General features: G+C 37.6%; 1 protein-coding gene across 4 annotated transcripts in view; it reads left to right on the top strand.

Moving 5' to 3' along the window:
* LOC136855637 (calcineurin subunit B type 2) overlaps positions 1 to 23,046 on the top strand; it is a 217,200-nt gene that overhangs the window by 102,297 nt on the left and 91,857 nt on the right. For 2 of the 4 annotated variants that reach the window (XM_067132818.1, XM_067132817.1), the window contains one exon: positions 14,890 to 14,916. The exons of the other annotated variants lie outside the window; for them this stretch is intronic. In XM_067132818.1, the coding sequence (XP_066988919.1) occupies positions 14,890 to 14,916 (27 nt within the window). The remainder of the gene's footprint in view (positions 1 to 14,889; positions 14,917 to 23,046) is intronic. 4 annotated transcript variants of the gene reach the window in all.

Here is a 23,046-nt window from a genome sequence, read left to right as displayed (position 1 = left end):
CATTATGATTAGAATATAAACATTACAGATTTAAATATTAATTACAATTCCTTTGTAATTTTATGGAGATTTTATTGTAATACAATTTTTTTTATTTTTTCATATTTTTAAAGTCTTGTTTCAAAAGTTGTTTAGAGACGAATTAGCACAGTTGATGTTTACTTTTTGAAAATTTGTTCTTTAGTTAGTGAAGTATTTTTGCATTTTACACAAGTTTGGGATATTAGACTAATTTCTGTAAGACTGTATGTTATGATAGGTATTGTATTCTGTATGTTATGTTTGGTATTGTATTAAAGTTTTATTCTTCTATTGGCAGTCTCACTGTAACGTGTGGTCAAATGAACAGCATATTTAAGGGTGATACAGTATATGCTTATAAATGTTTTGTGGTTTAGAAGAAGTCAGTACTTCTGTATTGTGATAGGGTTGCAAGATGACTGCAGGCTGTAATGTTACCAAACTATTTCTTTATGCTTTGCCAGAGTATATTTAAAAGAGAAATGTATATTTGGGCTGATGTTACACGAGAGAATTCATTTAGTTGGGTAGTACAGTAATGGATCATCAGATATCCAGTGTATGGGGATGTTTTTTGCCCCCTGAGTTTCTTCCCAGTACCTTTTTGTCTGTTGTTCAAAGATGTTCAGGGTAACAAAAATGACTTGTGACTTGGTAGACCACTAAGTCCCATTTTTAGCCTATCGTAGAACCTGCCTGATAGATTGATTAGTAAATCGGCGGGGAAAATTAGAACAAGGTAAAGTAGCAGTTGAAGGGATCTTTTTAGGTGTTCACATCATAGTTTCTTAACCTTGGTATGCTGTAAAGTTGAACTTAAGACCCCTTCAGTAGTCTTCATGTAAGTGATATGCAACTGAGATGAACCAGGATCTATGCCACTAGATATGGAAGGTTGAAGATCTCTTGCATCATGAAGACATCTGTTATAAAAAGATAGACTTGGTTTAATGCTTTAGGAGGCCTCCTCAAGAACAGTTTACTTAATTTTATTTAGGCAAAGATAATTTAATGTATAGTTGTGGAAGAATCCCTTTGGAATCTTCCCCTCACTTTTTAGCTTAATTAAAAATTATTTTTGCTTGGGTACTTGGTAACATTCAGTGCTTTAGCAGGAAAATATTCATTTTCTGTTGCATAAAAGCCCCTAAATTTAAAGTTAATTATTGTATAGTGTATCTTTTTGTAATAGCAGCTGTGTTTTATGTTGAGAAGTTCTTGAGCAGTGCAGTATTTTTCTTCTCGCCAGTTTGGTAAATGAGTTAAAAGTATCTAGCTCCTAAGGTTCCAAAAGTTATTGTGGTTGTGCGAGATTTTCTCAATCAAAAATAGATATACTGATTCAGTTATGTGATATAGCAGCCTGTAGTTGTCTAGTATTTTAACTTAATATTGGAAGAACAGACTGAACCACTTCATATGGTTTTATATTCTCCCATAAGTTTTTTTTTTTTTTTTTTTTTTTTTTTTTTTTTTTTTTTTTTTGCGCTATAAAAACTGGTCTGTGTTTTGGGATTGATGGTAGTTTTAAGAGGTTCAGATGAAGGAATTTTTAGGAATGTGAGGAACTGTAGTACCAAAACAAATCTCAACACTTTGTTAGTTTGTTTAGTCTGTTCGTATGTTTTAGACACTTTAATTTTCAGGTTCGGTAAAAATTAAGGATTACATTTATATCAAGTAAAAAGGACAGTTTAAAATATATCAAAATATTGAAATATGTTAGTCCAAAATGGGTGACACAGTTCTTGAAGAGGCAGTGGAGTATATACCTTGCCTTGTAGAGCTATTTCTTATGCTTTGGGAAAAATGTCTCATGTTTTTACCGTCTCAGTTGTAAAGAAATTGGAACATTTGTATTTATGTTTACCTTATTTAAGGTAGCTTCAGTTCACCAATCTGTAGCTGTTTTTTTATGTGCCTCATCATCGTCTCCTTATCCCTGAAGTGTTTATTGCTGAAGATGTCTCCAATCAGGAGAGTAGGGAATTCTTAGTACAGCCTTTGAAGTCTTGCTTCAAGAGTCCTGTACCTGCACCTGCAGGTGGGCCTGTAGCAATGTTCTGTGTGGAATCAGCCCAATCCATCCTCGAGTTCTTCCACTTCCAGTACATCTTTTTAAGATTATCAAAGCAAACAATCTAACGACACAACTGGAAATCTTTAACTGATGTTTCAAGCCCCTAAGGTCAAGTAGGAGTCCATCTACAGAGTCCTTGGAGTGTCTGGCAAAGGTGGTAAAGGTTCTCAAGGATGTAACTTTTTTACACTTCCGCCCTATCGGAAACCCTGACATCCTTCCTTGTTTACCTCCATCATATCGGAAACCCTGACATCCTTCCTTGCTTACCTCCATCATGCAAAGAAGTTCAGAATTTGAGGAGGCAATCAAGACAGTTTTAGACAAGTCACCTGGGTTTTACTGGAGACCAGTAGTGGGTGCTTCCAGTCTCAACAAGTTTGTTTATCTGACTCCCTTGTTGGTGGGGTCATCCAATTCGGTCCTGGGGCCTTCCAGAAGGCAACTTGGTGTTATAGCAGACTAACACAGCAGGAAAGGGCAGGTTCTTCTGTCAGAATGATCTTTTCTTCTGCAAATATGTTAGAAGTTGTGGAACCTTTGGGGAGCCCCAAATGTCAACCTTTTTGTGACTGCCCAAAATGCTAAACTCCCAGTTGACTGCTCTCCCCATGCCAGGATCCTCAGGCATGGTCAGTCAATGTTTTCTTCAAGAGTGGTAGAATCTAGACATTGACACTTTTCCTACGTTCGCAGTTTTGAAGAAAGTACTTAACAAGTTGCGAGCTTCGGTGAATGGAAGGTTGATGGTGATAGCTCCATGGTGGTCCCAAAGGGAATGGTTTCCTGAGCTACCGCTCCTGGTGGTAGATGTTCCTCACCTTCTACCTTTCAGAGGAGATCTTCTCAGACAGTCTTATTTGAGATGATTCCATCAAAACTTCCACATTGTTCATCTGACATGGAGACTGTCAACCATCTCTTGCAAGGTAGAGGCTTTCAAGGACAGGTAGGGAATTAGTAGTCAAGTCTAGAAGGTCTCTACTGTTAGATTGCGGCATTAGTGGTCGTTAGTTTATTGTCCCAAGGGATATCCAGCACCCATATCTATGTTCAAGGACTGTGTCTCTCTCTTTTATTCTTTTGTTTAGGGCTAAAAATGGCATAAAAGCAAAAGCCCTTCCAATATTTTTGACAGTGCCTAGTTTTAACTTCTGTAGTAGGCAATGAAGAGGAAGCTCTACCATGTCCAGTTAGAGCTTTGAGGATATACCTAGACAAACTTAAACCTTCAAGTTTTTGACATTACCTCTGTTTGAGAAATTGATTTTGAAGACACTATTTCTTTTAGGTTTTACTAAAGTGTATTAGGGCATTTTTATTTCTTTTAGCTTTTACTACTGTGTATTAGGGCTAAAAATGACGTCAAAGCAAAAGCCCCTAACATATTTATGATGGTGTATATTTTAACTTCTCTAGTAGGCAGTGAAGAAAAAGCTTTGCTGTGTTCAGTTGAGCTCTGAGGATTTACCTAGTCATTGGATAAAATATCTTGTAATGTGGACTTTTGTGGAAGCGGGACACCTCTCTCCTTGTCAAAATGAAAACCCTTCCCAGATTTGTTACAGTGCCTAGTTTAATTTCATTAGTAGGCATTGTAGAGGAAGTTCTGCTATGTCTAGTTAGAGCTCTGAAGTTTTACCAAGACAGACCTAAACATTTGTTTTATGTGATGTTTGAAGGCCAAACACTCCTTTGTCCAAGAATGCTGTGTTCCTTTAAGTAGCCAGTGCACACACTTTCACCAGAGAAGGTTTTTAGTCTGCTCAGTGGATTGTAAAGCCGATAGTCCTGCCATTGTAGTGGGGATGATTTTCTTTTGAACCAGATCTGAGAGTAATCGTCATTCCTCTCCTGTCGTTTGGTTGTAAACCCCTTAGGTTAGGAAGCATGAAGGTACAGATTTGTGTATAGTTGTGTACCTTTATATCTTGACCTTGGATTGTAAAATTTCAGGTTGGGCACTAGAGTCAATATTACTCATATGAGATAGGCCCTTTTCCTTATAAGTATCCTCTGACAGTCATGCTACAAGGGCCTTACACCATGTTGTGGATCTATTGTTTGACCACTCTACTTACCGGGAAGGGTACAACTGTTGAGAAGGTTTAAAAGATTTTTCCTTTTTAAAAAGGATGTTTCTTTGGCTGCACTAACTCACCACCCTCTTTGATTGTGGTAGTCAGTTAACTTTAGCAGTAAGTAAGATTTATCCCAGACAATGAATATTTTTGTAATAAAATTATTAGGATACTTGCCTACTCTCTCAGAGGAAACCCACCGAGCCTCCCCACATCTTGGTGGATGCTGAAGAAGAATTCTGACTGACAAGAATGTAAACATTCTAATATTACTTGATGGGAAACATTATTATAGGCAGTCCATCTGGGTCAACCAAGCTCTAGTCTTTTGTTTATTATGAATGCCAGTTGCACCTAATGGTGTACGTGTAAGATGACTTTCACAGTAGGTAAGTTTTCAAATGATTTTATTATAAAACTTTTCATTGTGAATAGAGCTAAGATGATTAGAGGCTTTATATATTTATTTAGAGAACTAAAACTTGGTTTGAATAGAGAGTCCTGCCTTCAACAGGAAAATGTACTAATTCAACCACATTTTTATCTTTTCTCAAGTTTCAATATTTTTAATTTTGCATTTCATTGTTCTTCATACTGATTAGGCTATAAATTGAAATGCATATTTTTACAGGTTCTGAAAATGGTTTTTGTCCAGAACATTAGAAGAATGGACTAAATAAAATAAGAGGGAAGTGGCATTGTTTTGGTACTACAGTTCCTCACTCACCCATAATTTCTTGTGTCTTTCTCCTGTTAGTTAATTTTGGGTGTAGATAAATTTGGATATTGTGAGCAAATCCTTTAGATTTAAATCAGTGACAGAATTATAAGATATATATAAAGTGTATTCTTATATCTTGATACTTGTACAGTCAGTGCCCTTTTCTGTCAGATTAAAAATAAGGTTAACTTACCAGACAGCTCGATGGGGCCTTAGGTACTGAAGGCTTGGATTTTTATTTGGAAAGGTTTTTAGTAACAATAATAGTAAAGTTTTCATGAGTAGACATTAAACATTTATACCGAGTCGAATGTTGCTCTTGGTTACTTCTTGGATACTCTTGTAGTATTGCATTTCATTTCATACTGTGAAAGTACTTACAATCTTGGTTGTCCATTAAACTAAACTTTATCTTTTAGATTTTTACAACCCTATAACAGACTGAATGTTTAAGAAAATGGAACTGAATTGTTGAAGGTCAGTTATTTACATTATTTATGACTGCGTAGCTCAGGTTTCAGTTTGTCCAGAAGTGCATTCTGTGAAAAGCAGATATGTATCCCTCTTTGATTGAATAATTCAAATTTTCATATGCTATCAGTAATTAATGTATACCCATGGTTAACATTGTTGTTAGGTAAGATCTGGTATTTATGGGATGTTCATAAGTGATGCTACATGATTGCTTAAGAGTGCGTTCAAAATTCACTATCTGGCAACAGACATGATGCATATATGTCCTTTATTAAATGCAAAAACACATTTGTCTTATCAAATAAGGCCGTAGTATGTGTCATAAGAGTAAAATCTATCATATACGTACATCAAAACCGTAAGAAGATATTACGTGTAGCCATATTTTGGGAAAACAATGGCGAAACATTTCCAAAACTTTCACTCACCCAGGTTCAGAGGTTAAAATTAGGATTTTATTTTTCATATGTGGTATTGCTTACATTGCAACCATAAAATTTTAAATAGTCCTGTTTGATTATTTTTATACCTCAACTAATGAAAAAGATGAATAAATATATACAAAAGTATAACTGTAGCTAAAATGCATTCACTGATATCAATGGTTGGGCAAGGCCTGTGTGACACAACCACTCAGGTGGCGGCAACATGAACCAGCTGGAATACAAGTCTACAATGTGTAGAGACAGTGAAATGATCTTGAAAATATTTATTTCATATTAGTTATAGGAATATTAGGATTTTCGTGGAAAATAAAATTGTGTTATATTTCTTGACCACTTTGGAAAGAATGGTTTATTAGCAAGTATTTGCCTGTGCAAGTACACTTCTGTTAATGCCAAGATTTTGCTCCTAGGCCTAGGATTGTTAGTCTTCTTTAATTGCTAAAGGTAAAGTTTGAACATGGCCTGGAGCTTCAACTTCAAATTTCAAAGAAAATTTTTTGTAATTTGTATTTCATATTTTAAAAATTATGACTTGAGCTTATTAGGTCTACTGTTAGATGCAGTAGACGTAGTTATGATGATCACTCTGAGTAGCAAGATAGGCATTCTGGCACTGCTAACCTAATCACACTGTTTTGAGCTAAGAAATGTAAAAAAAAAAAAAATCATAAAGATTGCAAATTATACTAATGCATAAGAAATTTTATTTATATCCATAGGGAAGGTAATGTTAGCTGTGAATTCAAAAAAGTTATTGACATGTGTGGCACTAGAAATAAAATAGTTTAACACTGCTTGGCAATCATTATGTTGAGTGTGAGATTTTGGACGACAAATAAAGAATCATGTTGCATTGCATTTGAGCATCCATCTACTAGTCAACTGAAAGCTTAGCCTTTTGGCCATTTAAATGCATTTCCCAATGCAAGGCACTTTTGATCAAATTGCACGCTTAGTGTAAAGCCATGATAATTAAAGCCCTTATCAGATAGTGATAATGTAGGTAAATAAATAAATATATATATATATAATCGAAAGCTACAAATGTCCTTTAATATCCAATTAAAACTCTACCTGAAAATAATATATTTTCATATATGTTACGAAGAAGGGAATTTTAGTTGATAATAAGACCACCCGGCATCTTCTTCAATGGGTTAGTGCGTCCCTGTAGTGACCTGAGTCCTCGTCCGTCGCTGGTTTGGTCGAAACCCCGCGGGGCGGTGGTCGCTGGTTATTCTACCACGGGGCACGGTGGACTTATTATCAACTAAAAAATTACAGGAAAAAGAGACAATACATGTGGACTAAATATATATTTATATATTATATATATTTATTATATATATATGTACATTCATATGTAATGTATGTATACAAATTATATGATATTATATATATATTATATATATTTCTGATATGTATATATATATAATCATGTGTATATATAAATATATATTTTTATATTTATACGGTGATGTGATAAATAGTGATATATATATATATATATATATATATATATATATATATATATATATATATATATATATATATATATATATATATATATATATATATATATATATATATATATATATATATATATATATATATATATATATATACATGCATACATGTGTGTGTATATATATATACATATGTATATATAAATATATATATATAATATATTATATATATGTATACATTATATATATGTATATATATATATTACACAAACACACACCTTAAGTCACTAATGTCACTTGATATCCAGTTTGCTCTATTTTGGGAATATCGCTGTAGGGGAATTATAAGTGATAAATGGTTTGGAACCCAAGTGACTCAAACACTCGACAGTACAAACGACGACCTCCAGTCATCGTTCAAAACAGTCACTTAGATACCAAACCATTTATCACTTATAATTTCCCTTTGGTGTCATTCCTGAAGTAGCGAGAACTGGATATTAAACGACATTTTTAGCTTAATGTTTGTATGCATATATTGGCTCCCTTTTGGGGCTGCATAAGAAAGACCAACCTATGTCAAGAATTCTCTCCTGAAAATTGGTGTGACACCTCCTTAGAACAGATAACTAACTCCTAGCTACCTGATGATCCTTCCATTGGTCCTTCAGTCTGTCAAGGAGGCATTTATGTGTTTAAATACCTGTATGGCTGGGGAGTTTAATCAATCTCTGTGGCGAGAGCACCTTTCCAGGTTTACTATGGGGGTTTTCTTCCCAACCACATTTTTTTGTGGGTGGAGGTGATTGTGATGCCTAAGTCAGGGATTTGAGAGCCGAACTGATCATGTCCTTGAGCTGCAGTTTGAGGGCTAGGTCCATCGAAGACTCAAACTGCAAGAGGCCCAGGCTCTGTTTTATGGCCGTGCCCTAGAAGAGCTGTTAATCAGCTCAGTGGTCTGGTTAAACTAAGGTATACTTAACTTTTTTGTGGGTATTGCGAACTAAAGCTTTCCTTTTTCCGACCTGAATCTGGCTGGTAAGAGACATTGAGCCCTAAAATATATTCCCAGCCACACAAAATGCTGGTCGCATATAAGGCAGGACTTGTTCTAGTTAATCAGAAAACCTTTTGACAAAAGTCTATTGTTTACTAATTGCAAGTTTCGTAAGTACTCCTCTTTGGTAGTCTGTAGGCAGGTTAACATTGGCACTCCCTCTTGTTGAGGATCATTCTCCATTAAGAGTGCCTCCTTTGGGACACTGAAGAAAAGTTCTTGACAGCAATTGAACATGTCTTTCTCTATGGCTTCCTTCAGGAGAGCCACCTGTACATACTTTTCCAGGGAAATGTCTGGTTTTTGAAAATGAAGGTTGTGGGAGAGTGGGATCATTGGGAGATGGTCCTGTGTCCCCATGGGACTTGGCCACATGTGTTGTAGAAGGTTACCCACAACCTGGAAAGTCCTTAATGGCATTCTGAGAGTTGCTTCTCCTTTCCTGCAGTAGGACTTTTATGTCTTTCTCGAAAGGGATGTTGTTGTCACTGCAGTGCTGCAGGATACCTAGGAATGACTGGAGATTTATATGGTTTCTGGTGGTAATGGTGCTTCTTCCTAGAACACTTGAGATCTCCCTTGTAATCACTTCCATGATAGTGGAAAAGGTTAGAACTGAAAGGAAGTGGAGCTTTTCGTAAACCTTGAAAGTGGCGGCCCTATATGGGATTTGTGTAGCCAAATTGAGTGGGAGCCTTGCCATTTCAAAAGGAAGGACTAGTGTTGCTTAGTCCTTTGTGGAGTTGTTAGATACTGAGATAGCAGAATATACAGCTTTATTTCTGCCTTTTTCTCATGCTTACTAGTAACTGTAAAGTTTTGAAATTCTGCCTTCACAGGACTGTTTTAAAGGCTTTAGTTGCCACAGTAGCAGAGGATGACTGTTGTCTTTGGTAGTTTCTGAATTCCTACCAAAGGAGGGCCCAAGTTCCATATTCTATTGAAAAAAATAGCTCTGTTCCAAAATTCTAGATTTTCCACCTCAGTCATTTCCTTCCTTTTGTAGATGAGTCATTTGCCATCTGATGGAATGATATGCATTGAGGCGTCATGCCAAGGTTTATCAACAGTGGTAACAAAGGCAGGCATTGGGTCCCCCTGAACCCGTCAGCTTTTGCGGGGTATAGTCTGAACTGGTTGTGTGAGTAGAACTTGTTGGAGTTGTGGAAGCTGGGAGTTTGTATCTTAGAGAGTCTTCTGACTCCATAGGGTATCGAAGCAACTGACTTAACTTTTTTTTGCCCTGGGTTTTTTGCTAGTTTGCTCCCTGGACCTAAATTTCCCCGCAAGAGAACCAGTCTCTTTTGAAGAATTTCAAGTGTTACTTTGGATGACTGAAAAAGTCTTGGAGATAATGTCAAACTCAATGTCAAGAGCTATCTTGAATTCTTGTTGGGAATCCTCAATAGCATCTGATATAGTGGCACTGGACGAATTGGTCCAGAGCAGTATCATTGCTAGTGCCTTTCAAAGGCCTGGGAGTCTGGATAAAGGACCAGAATATGTAATATAAGTGGGAGAAAGGTTGGCCATTTTAGGATCCGCAACTTCAAATTGTTAATGGGAGAGCCCAGATTCTCTTTCAAGGGATCCCTTTAATGTGTAATGAGAAGCAGTGCCCCTGGGTCTTTGGGTTTCAGAAGGGAAGGCTCATTGGCAAGGTCCACTTCACGCCCATTATTGAAGGCAGCTGACTCAGTGAATTATCTTTGATTTCCGCTGGAGGAGTCATATAGGAAGATTGTGGATTCCTTTATCTTGGTGTATTAGCCAGGATGTGGAATCTGCTTGGAAAGGGAGGGGTAATATTCTGTCAGAACTTTGCCTGGAAGATGTATCGTCCTTCCCCCATGCTCCCACTGAAACGTTGGACCTAAAGATCTAGTCTAAATTGGGCCTCTTCATCATTTAGGTTTGCATTTTCATCATTTAGGTTTCATGGCCACAGGGGCTGTGTCTCTGATGGTTAGTATGTGTTGTCCCCATTGGCAAACAGCAGATTATGCAATTTGTAGCAGAGCTAGCAACCTTTGGGTTTAGCTTATTAGCATTCCTGTTGCAAGGAAAAAAATGAAAAACCATGAGAAATGGTAGAATGCGAGCCTCATATGTCCTTTGGATAAGCAGAATGCTGGAATGACGCCAAGATGAAACAGATCAACTTCGTTACAAGTCCACATCAGTGACAGCTGGGTTACCAGTGTCATCCCTTTAAATTATTATTAAACTGGAGATACCATTTCAGTTCAACTATTTTAATATATTAACAAATATAGTAAAGAATCTCTTTCCAACCAAGAAAATAATGTGAATATTATAAGAACTGGGTTTTACAAGTGTGGGGCATTGACATAAAGTTAAGCAACATGCTCAGTGGCTGATATGCATGACCAATTTAAAATACAACATGTTACTGCATGTTAAATTGTTACCAACTATCAGTGTTGTTGCAGAAATTTTTTTCAAAATTTGCAGGAACATTTACCATACTCATACAGAAGTTTAAGAATGACTTTGCCAGTGTGGTAAGTCCATAGGCAGCTGAAAATAGCCTACAAAGTTTACATTAAAGTGCCACCTGTATGAACTAAATTGGGTGGTACTATACGTCATATGGTTGCAAAGCAGGATTATGGCTTCTATTTTATACTGGTAAGACTAATATATCATTAAAATGATACGTTAAAGAACAGTAACCAATTTGTGAAATAGTCTGTACTCCTGGTAAGAAGGAGCCATAAGAGATTCAAGGAATTGGGGGTTGCAACAGAAAACCTTACATTGTTACAATACCAGAAAAAAGAGATTCACACAATAGATCCTCAATTTATAAGAATATCCCCAACATTAAACTTAGGGGGTTAGGGGAGGAATGCCTGTGTGCTACAATCTCTTAGTATCATTTCTTTAGATTAATATCTAGCAAAGCTTTATGAGAAGGAAGCACTTGGATTAACAAGAAATAATGAGGGACATGCACATAGGGAAATCCTGAAAGTCAATGTCACTACTCTGCTGATAGATGAGGAAATACACAGACTGTAACATTTTTCCTTCCCTCATAAGCCTGGAATTAATGTGCTGAAAGCAAAAAGACATCAAATGAATAAATTAACAAAACTTGCAGTTTGCAATTTAGAAGGGGAGCAAAATCCGAGGAAAAAAGCAAGAACATTAGCCCAATAATGGTTCTACGCCTGGGAATATGTTCCAGTCAGAACAATTTTCATAATTATTAGATAAAGAGGAAAATTTATTGGAACCTACTAGTTGAAGAAAGTTGAAGACTGGGTACTCAACTTTTCTCAGTGCAATGTTGCTATGGAGCATTTCAATGAAGAAAAATTCTTGGAGCCATGAAATACCTATTTACGCAAGCACAGACCAGAGAGTAATTGGGAAAATGAAACCCTGCATTTCTGCCATGTCTGTGTAGGCAGGAAAAACCACCTTCTTTAGTTTAAACTCCATCAGTGTGCCAAGGGGCACTATTCAGGCCAAGGTCAGCTAAGAGGGAAATTTTGATAGTGGTTGGTTTGTCTTATGGAGCCCAGAATGGGAAATAAAATGTATCTGATCTGGGAACATAGAGTTGTATATAGATTGAAGATGTAAAATGGGGCTGTTCCACATTGTATTAGACAGCCAGAGAATGTCTAAAGCATATGTAGATTGATTTCCTATCAAGTTTTATGAATATTAGAGTAGAGGTCTATATTTCTTCTATGAACAATAAAGTCCCATTTGTGCAGTTTCCATTTGTTGTCTGTGAGTTTCAAGCAGGTGGTTTTATATAAATAATAAGTAAATGAAATATTGAACTCTCAAATAGTTTCACTTAGTTTTTCATCTCGTAGTTCAGATTTTTACCACTGTCACCACCCGCCCCTTTTCACGTGTATCTTTATGGAGGTGCCTATTTAGAAACTCGCTTTCACAGTACTTCATGTCAGAATTTGATGCCTCCATTTAAGTCTGCAGGTGCTCGGGTTTTTGAGCTTATATGCAAAGAGAAAACCTTGAAAAAAAAAAATTTGAGTAACCACTTTCTTTGGTCTTTTTTTTTTTTTTTTTTTTTTTTTTTTTTTTTTTATATAGTTTACACCAAGTTAACCTGACCTTTTCAAGCTTAGGCATTGCATATTTAAGCTTGAGGAAGAATTTTACAAGGACAGCTAACGTGTATTTGTATACTGCATACGATTCTCCTATGATAGTCGTAAATTATTGTTGTAAAAACTTGTTTTCTTGTGCAATACACTCAGTAATTGCAGGTTTACACAGGTTTCTTAGGCTTATGTATTGCAAGAACAGCTGCTGCTGTTGACTTTGAACTCCATGTTTGTTTTTTGTATAGAGCACTTTATTGTTAATATATACATTGTTTCTTTGTGTCATCCAGAAGTAATCCCTTGTAGATTCTGATGACATCAGTTAAAGTCATCATATTCCCAACCATGGAGATGTAGAAGACATGAAGTGACATCATGAAAAGAAAATATATATATATATATAGAAAATGACTTTTGCATGTGGGACCCTCTGGATGGCATCAGGAGAATTTTTTATGGCTAGTTCATTCCATCTGCCCCTCGAAGTAGTCAGGATTCTGTATGAGACAGCATTGCATTAGTGATAATAGGAATATAGCAAACAGTTGTTTTTGGAAAGGAGATTTTTTATTTAACATCATGCTATGAAATTTATACCTCTGTTGCCAGATTTTATTTTACATGTTTTTATAGTAGAGCTGTTCAGCTAAGAAATGACAGCAATGTCAGAACTGTATCTCAACGTGGAAATTAACTTGAAAAAATGAAAATGTTACTAAACACCTTATCAGTGGCAAGTTTCACTCTTACCCAGGAATACCAGAGGGTTATTTGAACTGAGCAGTATAAAATGTAATTGGTTAAATGTAAGTAAGCCTGGGCTAAGCTACACTAATTACCCTAACCCTACATAGCCAGTTCTGCTTATTAAACTCCACAAAGGGCTTGAACAAGTTTTGTGAATTATTTATATACATAGAATTAGTCTGATCAGCCTGATTCTCTGTGATGTATATAGATAAATAAAAAATGTAAATGTCAAAGGAAAATATTGATTAAAGATTCGTAATCAATAAGGTGAATGACAAAACCAGTCTTGTTCCTCTTGTTAGGCTGCAGAGATATTGTCTTACAAAATTTTGGTCAATATTATTATATATACTCTCTCTCTCTCTCTCTCTCTCTCTCTCTCTCTCTCTCTCTCTCTCTCTCTCTCTCTCTCTCTCTCTCTCTCTCTCTCTCTCTCTCACATATGGTAGTGCAGTATTTAGAAAATTTAGATCTTTGATAAAGGGCAGGCTGTATAATAACATTTTTAAAACTATGTCCCCTTGAATTTCGAAAGTCATGGTATTTACAGAGAACTAGGAGAAAACAATAAATAATGGCGTGGATTTTTTTTATAGTAGGTGGGAATGCTGTAAAAACAGTGCAGTATTTTTTGTTGTGCTTATGTTTTTCTTTATATGTAGGGTTACATTAGTTTGTAATTCTTTAATTAACCACAGAAATAAATGTGTTATTCACAAGGTAAACAAAAATAAATTTTAATGTAGATGATGTTGATTAGGGTAAGTCCATTAAGGTCATGGCGAAAAGCAGTGTTGGTGAAGAGTTATGAAAGCTCAAATAGAAACCATTTTACATTAATAATTACAGTTAGGTAGTACTGTAGAGCTTAGAGCTTGCGTTGAGGATGGTATCAGTCAGCACACACATTGCTCTATTTAAAAGTAGAATTTTTTTTTTCCATAGTTTGATGCTATTAAGATTTACAGGTTAGTTAAAATATTTAGTGGTTAAAAATGCTAATATGATTGTAATATTGTAATATTACTTATGTTATTAGTAAAAGTTGATCCTTTGTAGTTTTGTCAGTATAACTTTTGTTGAGTATGGTAGTTCTAGTGTAAAGTTCAAGTCAGTGTAAATGTACTGTATATATTTTTTAATAACACCCTTTAGAAGGCTGTAAGTTGTGAGAGGACCTGCAGAGTTCTTGCTAATATAATTTTTACCTTTTATCTCAAATAGATTTGTTGCACAATTGTTGCTCAAGGTCCAGTGGACTTGCTGCCTTCTTAATTGACCCCTTGCCATATATTGCTGTTGTGAGTTAAAAAAAAAAAAAAAAAAAAAAAAAGTAATTTTGTAATTGAAGTAATTTTCTGTTATAAACTTGTAATTCAGTATCTAGCTTTTTAGAACTCCTTATCAGTAGTTAGCATTGAATAATGCTTTTGCGAGTATCGTCAATTCTGTAGATGAAGTAAATAAGATAGCTACATAAGTATTTCCTGAAAGTAAGGTGCACTTCATACAGAACTGGGTTATTTTTTATTTTCAGTAGCATTACAGTTTTATTGTTTAATTATCATAATTCCACAATATATGAACTGGCTCCTGAGTGTGGTAAACAAATATCCTGGGGTATTTTTGGTGTGGTATGGCTCTTGGCTGTCACTCAATGGTTGTGTTTTGTTCCTTGCAGCGACCTCTGACTACGGCTTCCAAATGTGTAAGTGTTGTCTTTTTTGAACTTGGGAATGGAATGCTCTTTGATGGCACTGAGACAAGGGAGTCATATTGGCTTGTTGGGAGAGGGGTATCATTGCTCAGCAGTATTTTGTATTTCCATACATATATATACAAATATATATGCATTTTTCCTGCTCAAGCAAGGTAGTTTGATTATTCAGTTTTCATTCATTTATTTTTCCTAATTTAGTCAAGGCTGCTCTACTTTTCTCATCTTAGATAACTACTGTATTATTCAAGCTGGGAATATGTGTTGATACTTGAATTATATATACACGATTGTTTTTTTTTTTCTTTGTCAGTTTTGACCTTGTCTCATGTGGGATTTTCTAGAATTGTCCATTATATGTTTTCTTATTTACCTCAAGGAAGTTTTTTATTGGCACTGTCCTTCTACTGGAATCATATTAAGTGTTGTAGTATGACGGCACATGTTGTAGCTATGTCGGGTAGTGATGTGCAGAAGAAATAGCTGGTGGGATTTTGTTTCCATTGTCAACGTAGCTCATTGTTCGTTTAACTAGTGTTCATATCAGGCAGTTTGTGCCTCCTAAACACCAGCTGTTTCATTTATCAACATTGGTTTTGTCAAGTGAGTCGTAGTCAGTGTCCTAAAGAGGCCGTGTGACCTTCTCCCAGGAAAGTGAGTTTTATGGAATTAAAAGAAAATTTTTAGCAACTTTCAAGAGAATGCTCTTCAGTGCCCATGATGAGAGTCTTAATTTGCACTTGATTTTTCCAGCATTTTTGATAAGTAAGATTTACCTCAGTGCAGTAAATATTAAATTTTGTTTTAAAGTTTCTTCCATTTCATTTAGATGATGTGTCATGGCTGTTGATTGTGGAGCACTGAAGTCTATTTTTCAGTATTTTGAATTAGTACACTTGATATAGAATGATAACCTTGAAGTAGTTTTAAGAGTTTAAGCAACAGCAGTTGAGTGTTGCTGGTTAGAGGTAAACAGTTTTAGAAATAACCGTTGTTCATTGTTGTTTGTGATAATCATTGTTTGCTTTGTGGTACTGACTTCCCTAAGACTCGCTTTGTTTTTGGTTAAATCCTATCTGATGATGAGCATCATGTGTCTGCTGATGTCAGTTTTTTTAATTTTATTCCACCACATGAGTGGATGTGAAATAGGTAGCAGAGGAGTGAATTTAGGATGGTTTTGTGAACCCTGGCTAGGCAGCAAGCAAGTAAGGGTTGACTGAACGCCATCTTGCTTTTGATAGTCTTGTGTTTTCTTCTGTATACCTAGGTGTTTTGCTCCCCACAGGCCCAAGTCAAGTCACAACATTAATGTCTTTATTCCCCCTATGTCTCTCTGTCATGTGGGCTATTCAATGCAAATTTACACTCTAAAATAGACTAGTGTTTATGTTAGCTTCTTTCTATCGTGGATTTTCATCATTGATACAACTCTCTTAGCGGTTTAGTTACTAATGTTTTCAACATTAGATGTTTTAGTCATGTTAAAAATTTCTTGACCACACTAACAGCAAGTCTCCTATTTAGGATTTGTTATCAGGTTGAAGGCTTGCCCATTTTCTTTCTGCATTCCTAAGTATGTATGATTAAACCAAACTTTTTTTCTGACCATGAAAAAGTGATGAACCATCCCATTGTGTGACATGTTTGAGACTTGTTTGAATTTATCTGATGAAACTATATAGGTATTTTTGATGTACTGTTATCATATTTTTCAACATTACATTTGGTGTTAATAACTGAATATTATTATTATTATTATTATTATTATTATTATATTATTATTATTATTATTATTATTATTATTATTATTATTATTATTATTATTATTATGAATAAGTATTGGAACAAATGTCTTCAGAGGAATCACTTTACAACTTCCCATTAGGTCTATGTTGAATCATTGTGCAAGAATGTAGATAGTTAAATACTAAATAACAGAATATTCAGTCTTGTATTTCATTATACTAATAAGGTAAATTTATTTTTGAGGTGAAACTTACCCTTTATCATTTAGCTTTATCTGTGACTACTTGGAGCTGGTTCGACAAGTGTTAAAATTGAAACATCGTTAATGAACGCTCCCAATAGATGGCTGTGTAGACAAGTGCTCTGAATTTTTGGTTTGTTTTCTTGATTATCAAAATGGATCGTCTATACTGTGGTCAGTCGTTTCACAGTGGATTCTTCTTCTCAGTCTTCCTTCTCAAAACCTTAGATTTTGCAAGGCAAGCAGTTCCAAGACCAGATTGGTTTCTTTGAAGTACGATACACATGAATTATGCATTGATCATCACAGGGTAACTTGTGATTCAGAGAACCATCGAGATCATTGCAGGGAATGGTCTTTGCAAGAGAGAAGGATTGACTGAGAGTGTAAAGAGAACAGCTAGTCTTGATCTAAGTCTTTTTAGAATTAACTTCTGATCAGGAGATAGATAGAGCTATTTATTCTTCTTCTCTAGTAGATTCACATCCTTTCACACCCACTAAGTGAGCTCAGGGTAGTAGGTTAGATTCAGTGCAGTTTGATATTGATACTGTAAAATCTAGGATTTAGCTTTTATGCAACAAGTTTGAACCTTTTGCATCTATTGTATCCAGTGCATTGGCAGGGAAAGTGTCCCCTCGTTCCACTGGTAGTTCCGCAGGCGCAGCCTTGTCTGTCCCATTGGTGGCTCCTGCTGACAAGCCTGGTAGTCCAAGGGTTTCCAAACAAGGAGTAACATCCCAGGATGTTCATGGACTGTGCCCTCTGTCTCCTGCCTTTGCTTCATGGTCCTCCGTCGACAAACACAAATTGTGCTCACCTAAAGACATTCATGGTAGAGCGAAAAGGTCTAGGCCTTCGCTTTTGAATACGTTGTCCCAAGGTGGTTATAACGATTTGTCCAAACCAGGTAACCAACTGCTTTTGGCAGCAAACAGTGCCGCTGCACCTTTAGCCGCCTCAAGGAGTCCAGAGTCCTTAGTTAGGTATTTGGGTAGTAAGGTTCATGCCTTGACTCCCTTTCTGTTGACGATAGTCTGAGTTTTTATTTTATCGAGGCCTCGGGTATGTCCACTTCTGAGCTTTTGCTACTTTATGGGCTGTCTTTCTGAAGCTGACTAAGCATGTCAGGTATTCGAGCCATGGGAATTGTCAAGTCTGCCTGAGCTTCCGCATGCATCTTCGTCAAGGCCGCGCCAGGTGTATTCTAGGCTGCGAGAAGCTTCATCGAGCCCACTCGCTGCCTCAGCAAGGCCGCATGCTGCCTCATCGAGTCTGAGGGAAGAGTTGGCGAATCCTCAAGAGACTGTAGGCCATAGCGTTTCTTTTAGGCCGCAGTTAGTGTTTATGACGTATGAGTCTTCATATAGAAACAGGAGTGAGGAGGTAAGTGCGAGCGAATGGGTTCTTAGTGGCATCAAGGGAATAGGTCGATCTTCTCCTGTGTTGGAAGGTAAATCACCTTGGCTAAAGGGTTCTCATCGTCCTGTGTCAGCCAAATTTTCTCAGTCGGACCTTCAGAGTGATCGTTCTCAGTTCAAGTGTTTACCGGAGTGGATTAGTAGAATTCTAGCGCCGGGTCTTACAAGACCATCCGGTTCTGAGATTTCTTCAGTTGTCACAGATGAGGAAGACTTGTTTAGGCTCAGCTCTTCCTCTCAACATTCTCCTTCTCTTACTTTACCCTCGGTTAAGGAAGAGGAACACTTAGAATGACACTAAAGGCTTTAAGGATCTGGTTTAGTTGTGTTTGGACAGAATCCTCAGTTTTTGTCAGTGGGGCATTCTAATACTGCTTGCTCTCTAAGAGCTTCCAGGTTGGGGTCTGATGATTATCTTATGTCTTCCTTTAGGCTGTCAGATTCTCTGCATGGAAGATTTGACTCTATTGCTAAGGCTTTCCCTAAGAAGGTCTCCTTTAAAGGGTTCTCTCTTTTGTCTACCTTCCTTCATGCTACGAAATCACTAGTGTATCAGACAGTGGAGTTCTCCCCTTTTTTTCTGATCAGCAGTGGAATTCTCCCCTTTTTTTCTGATCAGCAGTGGACGGGGCTGTTTTGGCCATGATTTTTCCGACTAAGATGGGCGCTGTTGCATCAGGCAGGTTGCATTTCTCTATTCCAGTGGCTGAGAATACAGTATGTATAAGAGTTTGATTAATGCTACAGAAGTTATGTCCTTCAGAGCAGTTTTTCTGAACACCATTGAACAGTGTTTGAAGGAGTTTGGTGAACTTCTTCCTCCTTTGGCAAGGGATTCTTTTGTTAAGGCTTTAGGAGTTTTTGCTTCCCTAGACAAGGCGTTTCTTGATGTGATAGGGGAGCTATCCTATGTTGTGAGCAACCTTAAAGTTCACAGAAGAGAGCAGCTTTGCTCTCTGCTGGTTCTTACTGTTTCCCCCTTAGTATACAGCCTTTAATTTCAGCATATCCTTTCGGGAAGATTATTGAAGAAAAACTGTCTGCGTGTATAGCCTCAGAAGCTGAGAAGACAGAGAATAGGTCTTTTATCCATCAGTCCAATGCTTCTAAAGGGAAGTCCCCTGCGTCTCCTTCTTCTTCTCCTTTTAAACGTCCTTTGGGCAATGCTACCTCCTTTGCTAGGTCTTGCTTTCCAAGTGCCAGAAAGAGGAAAGTTTCCTTTCGCCAGTGAAGTTCCAAATCTGTGCTGTAAGGAGAGGGAAGTTCATCCCCTCCTCTTATAACAAGAATCCTCAGTCTAATAAAGAATAGCCTCTTTTGGACGTATCCAAGCTCAACCTTTTTTTCCATGGAGTCGGCCTCCATGGTCTTAGCCACCTTGGAGAATGAGGCATGGATGTTTATAGTGGACATGAAGGACATGTACTTTCATGTCCCATTCACCAACATTCAAGAAAGCTCCTACGCTTTGTCTTGGGGAAAAGTCTTACCAATTTCAAGCTCTTTGTTTTGGTTTTCATCAGGGTCTTATCCCCCTTCACAAAATGGCTTCACTTACTAGGAATAAAGATACTTCTATACCTGGATGATGGATTATCATTGTGAAGTCCAGGGAGGATTGCCTGAGGGCAAGAGAGCTAGTTCTGGGCTTAGTGATGTAGCAAAGTCTTCACCGGAACCATCTCAAAGAATGACCTCTGTTCTTTTCAAGGTTTTCCCTACACATGCTCGAGTAGACAATCTCTTGTCAACCGCAGGCAAATTCGCCTCCTCAGGAGGCATGCCAGCCAAATGCTGGCTGTCTCTGTTAGGTCACATGTCTTCTCTGGAGAAGTTAGTCCCAGGTGCTCGACTGCGGATGAGACTATATCAGTTGCACTCAAGGATGCACTGGCATAGAGAGTCACAGTCAATCCAGGAGATAGTGCCCTGGAACCCAGATCTATCCCCCTACTTTCGTTGGTGGATTTCTGAAGAGATAGTGCTTGCAGGGAAGTCTCTTAGTTCCCGAGCCCAGACCTCTCACTGTATTCAGATGCCTCGGACAAGGGCTGGGGTATAGTTATGGGGAATCTGGTTGCTTCCATAGTATGGTACCCAGTTGAGAAGAATCTGCACATAAACTACAAGGAGTTGTTGGCTATCCAGAAGCTGCAGAAGCTGGAAAGGGCAGCGACCAACAAAGCAATTTCTGTCTTCTCGGACAACTCAATGTCTCTGTCGTACCTAAGAAGACAAGGGGGCACTAAGTCAGAAACATTAGTAGTCGTTACCATGGATTTACTCCTCTGGACGGAGGAGAGGAACATTGTCCTAATGCCCCACTTTGTACCTGATTAATTGAATGTTCTGGTAGACATGCTAAGTCGTCCAGGACAGGTACTCTCCCATGAATGGACATTAAACCTGACTGTGTGCGAGGCAATTTGGAAAGAGTTCGGTCAATCTCCCATCGATCTCTTCGCAACAAAGATGAACCATTGTCTCCAGTTGTACGTCTCACCAGTTCCTGACCCTCAAGCCTGGGCAGTAGACACTATGGCTTTAGACTCAGGCAAACCTATTCGTATATGCTTTCCCTCCATTTCCACTGTTCAAGGAAGTGCTCAAGAAATTAAGAGAATCCCAGAACACCACCATGATTCTAATTGCTCCTTGGCGGACAAGGAGGCATTGGTTCATAGCCTTTCTAGAAATGTTGATAGAAGTTCCCAGACAATTACATTTTTTGGACAAAAATACTTCGACAGACAGGGACAGGGGCTACACGGGAATATCAACAGGCTTCGTCTAACCGCTTGGAAACTGTTGACAAGCTCCTCAGAGCTAGAGGCTTTTTAAAATCGTGTAGGAACTCTGTCCTCGCTGTAGAGAGGAAGTCCACAAGTACTGTATATATCAGAAACAGTGGGAATTATATAGATCATGGTGCAAGTCCAGGGACATTTCATGTCTTAGCACCAGCATTGATAATGTAATAGTTTCTATGATTCTTAAGGTATGCTAAAGGTTTGTCTGTTGCCTACATCAAAGGCTATAAATCTCCGTTGGCTTCTGTTTTAAGACATACTGGATTGGATATTTCAAAGGATGATGACTTATACATGACTTATATAAAGCTGTTCACTCTTTTCAACTGGAAATGCTGGAGGTTCTTCAGAAATCACTTTTATGGAACCTAGATATTGTCTTAAAACATCTTAGAGGCCCTCCTTTTGAGCTCCTGAGAGAGGCTTCTCTCAAGGCTCTTTTCTTTGAAAACCCTCTCTCTGGCGGCCTTGGCTTCGGCCAAAAGAATAAATGAATTGCAAGCGATATCATCGTTAATAGAGTTTTCTCTAGAGTTTTCTCTATCCCTTAGCTAGAAACTGTAACTCCTTAGGAAGGAGAGCTGGTTTTATGCCTTGTTAGGGCTCTGAAGAATTATACTTCCCGTCTTGAACCTGTAAGGAAGCAGTGTCGGAAACTGTTTTGTTCGGTCAGGAAGCCTGAGGTTCCTATGTCTAAAAATGCCATGGCTTTCTTGATTAAGTCCTTAATTCTGGAGGTACACCATGCAGTCTCTCCAGAGGTTTGTCCCCTTTTGAAGGTGGAACCACACAATGTCAGAGCAGCACATACATTGATTAGTTTTCACCAGCACCTCTGTCTAGACCGTCTAGTCTTGGCAGCACAGTGGAGGTGTAGCTCTGTATTGGCTTCCTAGTCTTCCCTTTATGTTTCATGAACAGATAAGGGTCTCTCTAGCTGCCTCCTTCCTGGGTAAAGGGGAAGTGTATGTGATGAGTTCGTACACAGTTTTGTAGTTTATTCCACTTTTTTGGATCATTTTGTATACTGTAGTTGTCCTTGCTTTGTTTGTTCTTGGATGAGGGCAAACAAAGTCTGTCACTTTTTTTTTTTTTTTAAGAGTAAATTATGTTATATGTAGCTGAAGAAAGCTACCCTGAGCTGATTAAGTAGTACCACTTTTCTTCATATTTGGGCTTGTTGTTTTTGGGTGTGAGGTACCACAGCAACTTGATGAGGTAGGTGGTAACACTTGAGGGATCATAGTTTAGTACTGGTTGTAGCTCCCGTCAGCTCTGCAGGCCTGAGGCTTGGGGGATAAATTGCCATTTTGCATTGCACATCTTCAGCCAATGGCTACATTTGGGCTTCACGTTCCACCTCCTAAGATAGTGGACCTCTCTTGATGAAGATTCTCATCCGACAAGTACTTGCCATGGGATCATATTCATCAGGTAAGCGGCATTGAGGATATACTGACGTATATTATCTGATAATTGGGTTATAGGGAATCTCTAGCCCGCCTCCAGCACACAGTGTTGGATTCAGCTAAATGATAGAGGGTAAGTTTCACCTCAAAAATAATGGTTTTTATGATAACATCAATTTTTTAGGTACTTGCCCTCTATCATTGAAACCCCCCTCCTCCCCTCTGAAGAGATTAAGAGGAGAATGAACAACTGAAACATTCGCTGTTTTACCCCACTCTACAAAAGGTGGGGAAGTAGTAACTATTGGGAGTATTCATTAGTGATTTTTTCAATTTTAACACTTGTCGAACCCATGCTAAGTTGTCACAGATAAATCTGAATGATAGAGGGTAAGTACCTAAAAAGTTTATCATAAAAATCATTATGTTCTTGACATAATTTTTTTTTTTGTATGTACAGGCAAACCCATTATTGGCGGGGGTTCCGTTCC

The sequence above is a fragment of the Macrobrachium rosenbergii genome, chromosome 32 (assembly GCF_040412425.1).
Source record: "Macrobrachium rosenbergii isolate ZJJX-2024 chromosome 32, ASM4041242v1, whole genome shotgun sequence".
Classification (NCBI taxonomy): Eukaryota; Metazoa; Arthropoda; class Malacostraca; order Decapoda; family Palaemonidae; genus Macrobrachium; species Macrobrachium rosenbergii.
Note: the sequence above shows the minus strand (reverse complement) of the source record. Positions and strands in the feature narration are given on the sequence as shown.